Source organism: Siniperca chuatsi, linkage group LG24, assembly GCF_020085105.1.
Source record: "Siniperca chuatsi isolate FFG_IHB_CAS linkage group LG24, ASM2008510v1, whole genome shotgun sequence".
Lineage (NCBI taxonomy): Eukaryota > Metazoa > Chordata > Actinopteri > Centrarchiformes > Sinipercidae > Siniperca > Siniperca chuatsi.
Window position 1 is genome coordinate 16,071,179 of NC_058065.1, and position 4,205 is coordinate 16,075,383.

General features: G+C 40.7%; 1 protein-coding gene across 1 annotated transcript; it reads right to left on the reverse strand.

Moving 5' to 3' along the window:
* Positions 1–945: 945 nt before the first annotated feature.
* On the reverse strand, positions 946–3,987 carry cryaa (crystallin, alpha A). Its single transcript, XM_044187782.1, has 3 exons — positions 3,607–3,987; positions 2,806–2,928; positions 946–1,763 (listed from the first exon to the last, which is right to left on the reverse strand). Exons 1-3 carry the CDS (start codon positions 3,802–3,804, stop codon positions 1,554–1,556), a joined length of 531 nt encoding a protein of 176 aa, XP_044043717.1. The 5' UTR covers positions 3,805–3,987; the 3' UTR covers positions 946–1,553.
* Positions 3,988–4,205: the final 218 nt, after the last annotated feature.

The window sequence follows — 4,205 nt, forward strand, 5'->3', positions numbered from 1 at the left end:
CTCCTTTTGTCATGGCCAAGAGCTGGGTCGAGACAGTGAATAACCATTTCCATTTCAGCTTGAGATTCAGTGGGCCTGAGTTTACCAAAGTTCCTTAGCTGGAAAAAACAAGAACTTTTTTCTATTTAATTTATTTTTGGAACAGAGGTACAGTTGTACATGATATACAGCATAACTGTTTTTTCCTATCACGTTCCTGTTTTTTGTGTAACATTTAGGAGGCGCTATTGACAGAAATGGAATATAATATTCATAAGTATGTTTTCAAGTGTACAATCGCCCAAATATAAGAATTGTTGTGTTTTCATTACCTTAGAATAAGCCCTTAAAGCCCTAAAGTTTCGAGTTGGTCTGTGCTTCTTGAGTAGTCCCCGATCGAATGTCCAGGAAAAACAAAGGAAAACATCCAGGTAATGTAACCTTTTAACTGTAGATTTCATCTCCACCCTATAATCTTGAGTGCTATATGGTTATTTGCCTAGTTTTTATGCCTTCGTGCACACTTATAAATTGGGGTATCGAGCAAATTTTCTGGTAATTTTAAAATTAATTAATCTCTAGTCAGATAGACACCCTTAGTTTTATTTGCCTTGAGCCCTTTAAAAATCAATCGAGTTAAACCCTCATGTTACTCTCTTCTGAAAGCGTCCAGTTTCTCTTTGTATCCTAGTTGCCAGGTTTCTTTTTTCCTGTCAAGGTCCGGTTTGTGTACCACATCTTGTTTTTATTATGAAAAACTGAAGGATTATAATTTTAAAACACTTTATATCCTGCCTAAGTGGACACATGTTGAAAATTGTTGTCATGCCCCAGAAGTTGAGAAACACTCATCTAAAAGTTACCTAGAACTCAGAATAGTTGCACTATTATCACAGTTGGCAATTAGCACCACATTGATTGAACTGAAACCTGATGTGAAGAATAAGGAATAAATCCAGACTGGAGTTGCCTTTTATTAATTGTACAGCTTTATTGTATGTTTCTTTAGTATGGACTCACTAATGAGCAGGTATCCATTGAACAAGGCCTAGCCTACAGTACAAGATATGTTTAAGACAAGATAGGAGAGGATTCAAAGAGTCAGCACAAGAATGGAAGCAGCCAAGGCTTCAGAGAACTTCACTGATGGAAAATCTGGGACAAGACGTGTGACATTGACCTGCAAGCTTAACCCGAACCATCTGTACTGTCAGAAGGCTCGCTCTGACACAGATCAACAACAATCAGCAGAATGAAGTGTTGATCATCATCGTCTCGTCCTTAGATGAGTTTCTCCTTAAAAACTCCAGCTGCCCCTTGCTTAACCATCCTCATGGGGAGATTTTTGTTAAGCTCAAAACAATAATACTAATAATTCTGTAAGAGTGTGCTATGAAGAATCTACAGAGGAGAAAGTGAAGTGAGGAGGACACAGATATCCTCTAAGGGAAAGGGAGAAGAAGAAGCCAAGGGGTGGAAGATAGAGATTCTGTGGTCGTCCACCACCAGTCGATGCAGGGTGTAGGAGAGTCGAGGCCCTCCAGCACCCCTGATCAACCCCCACCATTTGGCCTTTAGGAGGACGCAGCAGCGTTGGGCTTGTCGTCACGGGTGACAGGAATGCTGCGCTCGCTGCGGCTGGAGTCACTCCCCCCGGAGACCTTTGGCCCGGTCAGTGTCAGCAGACCATCAGCTGACAGGGTGCAGGTAATTGCTGATTGGTCAACACTGGAGGGGAGGCGGTAGCGGCGGTGAAACTCACGAGAGATATAACCATGGTCATCCTGGAAAACAGCAGGATTAATGCCATGATGGCAGGGTCAGTCCAGGGAAAGACTTGATGATTAAAGTTCACTCCAAGAATGAAATTCTGTCTTTACATAAATGGCCATACATTCTATAACACTTACTTACAGAGCAATAGTAGCCAAAATTTCCACACAACTCACTGTGGATGTTTTGACACCCAACAAATCTCACAGTTGAACTTAAATACCAACAGTGAGCTGGGATAAAAGTTTTGGTTTGGAGGTACTATCAGGAACTACAACAAATCACACCAAAAGTTTACACACAGTGTATCAAGTATAGAGCCCCCTCTTAGAATATATTCTGTTGAACATTAAACAATATATGTTTTACAGTGGTGGAAGAAGTATTCAGATCCTATACTTAAGTAAATGTAGCACTGTGAAAATACTCCACAAGCAAAAATCCTTTAAGTAAAGGTGTATGTTATATTGATTTTAACTCCTGTATATACTGTTCGGTAGCTTAATCTATAGTAATGGATCATATAGTATAAGATCATCAAATGTGTCGCTGTCCTGTGAGAACTATGTATCTCTAAAAAGTAAACTTTTCATAGGCTCAGAAAAACAGCACTGTTTTCAGATTTGTGACAATGCATTTTCAGAATGCAGTTTATTTAGCTTAAGAGGTAGGAGAATTTTCTCAGCCGATAAAGGAACACTGCATCCTTCATTTTATCAGAAAATTTCAAATTCAAAATCACCAAATTTGGAGATACATGGTTTTCACTGGACAGGAAGGGTATGAAAAATTGTTGTCTGAAAAGTCACTAATAAGTATAGCTGTCAGACAAATGAAGTAGAGTAAGAAGTACAGTATTTGTCTCTGAGATGTGGTGTAGAAGTATAACCTTGCATAAACCTTGCATCGCTTTTGGATCAAGGTTACATTGCTCTTTGGAGGGAATAGAACCAAAATAACTGATCTCTCTGCAAACATTGACCCCATGCCTTATTAAACAGTCTTACTAACTATTTTTAAAAGTGATGTGTGCATAAGAGGGAGGAGTACTACCTGTCTTTCTCCATGCTTGCCCTGGATCTCCATGTAGTCATCAGTGACCTTCACACTGAGCTCATCAGGAGAGAAGTGCTTGACGTCCAGGTAGACTGTGAACTTATCCCTGTCAGACCTCACCTGAGGGACACACACAAACATAGAGAGGGTCAGTTGTACCATGACATTGTCAAAATATAGATTTTTTTAAGAGCTTGAACCGCTCAAAGTTTAAGTTCTTGAAATTTTACAAATGTAGTTTCTTGACTTTAAATTGTGAGCACAGTATAAGTTATGTTCAAATGTAGAGTAAATACACTCAAGATTGGAACAAACAAACAAAATCAAGATATCAAAATCAAATATAACTTCAAAGAAATGTAATACCTGATCAAAGATCTGAACAGTGGATGGGAAAAGGAGAAGAGTCTTACAACTATCATTGATAGTTATGATAAAATCCTGTTTGAAGGGAAATTGTTTTAAATTCTACTGAACTGAGCACATTTCTTTTTAGGAAAGAAACAAAATACAATGCTATACACAAAAAAGACATTTACTGCTATTTTGAGTGAAATTTTAAGGGATGTTAAGATGAGCTTTGGCATTATCTTAACATGACTAAAATGTTCTGTTTTGGGCGCAGATGAACACAATCCTCTTTCCCTTTGGGGATCAATAAAGTATTTCTGATTTATATCTGTTCTCCTATGAACATATATGTTAAGCCAACTTTGTCTACATGTCTCCAAAGTACTAATGGCGTCAGAGTCATGATGTGCTTCCTGACATGAAGGAGCCTGAGTCTGGACTTGTTACCTCAGAGATGCCGGAGTTGGAAGAATCCAAAAAGCTGCGGAACAGCGACTGTCTGTAATAGGGGCTGATGGAGGAGGCAGTATAGGGGAAGAGGTCGTAGTCAAACATGCCCTCTCCAAAAAACTGGTCAAAGAGTCGGGCAGGGTAGACAGAGCCCAGGGCGCGTCTGAACCAAGGGTGCTGGATGGCAATATCCATAGCGACTGAAGACAGTTTGGTCTAGCTCGGCTTGGCTTGGCTCAGGTTGGCAGATGTAGGCTACCTGCTCAGCTCAGAGTCCAGCAGGTGCAGGAAGGGAGGTGAGGCAAGATAGAGACAACAGAATGTTGAAGCAATGAGTGAAGAATGTTTCCAGAGTGCTTTTTTTCTCTGCTCTACAGCTGTCTCCTCTTTATATACCTGAGAGCCAGAAAGAGAGGCTTAAGTCACGATCCCTCTGGAATGGCATTATCTCATGGTGGGTTGGGCCCTGTCAGCAGAATCAGGGTTGAGGATGGGGGGGCAAAGCTGGGTCCACACCCTGGTGCGACCCAGTGCCACCCACACACCAGACACCAAGGGCTGCCAAAACAAACCCTACTGGACTGAGAAGTGGGGGG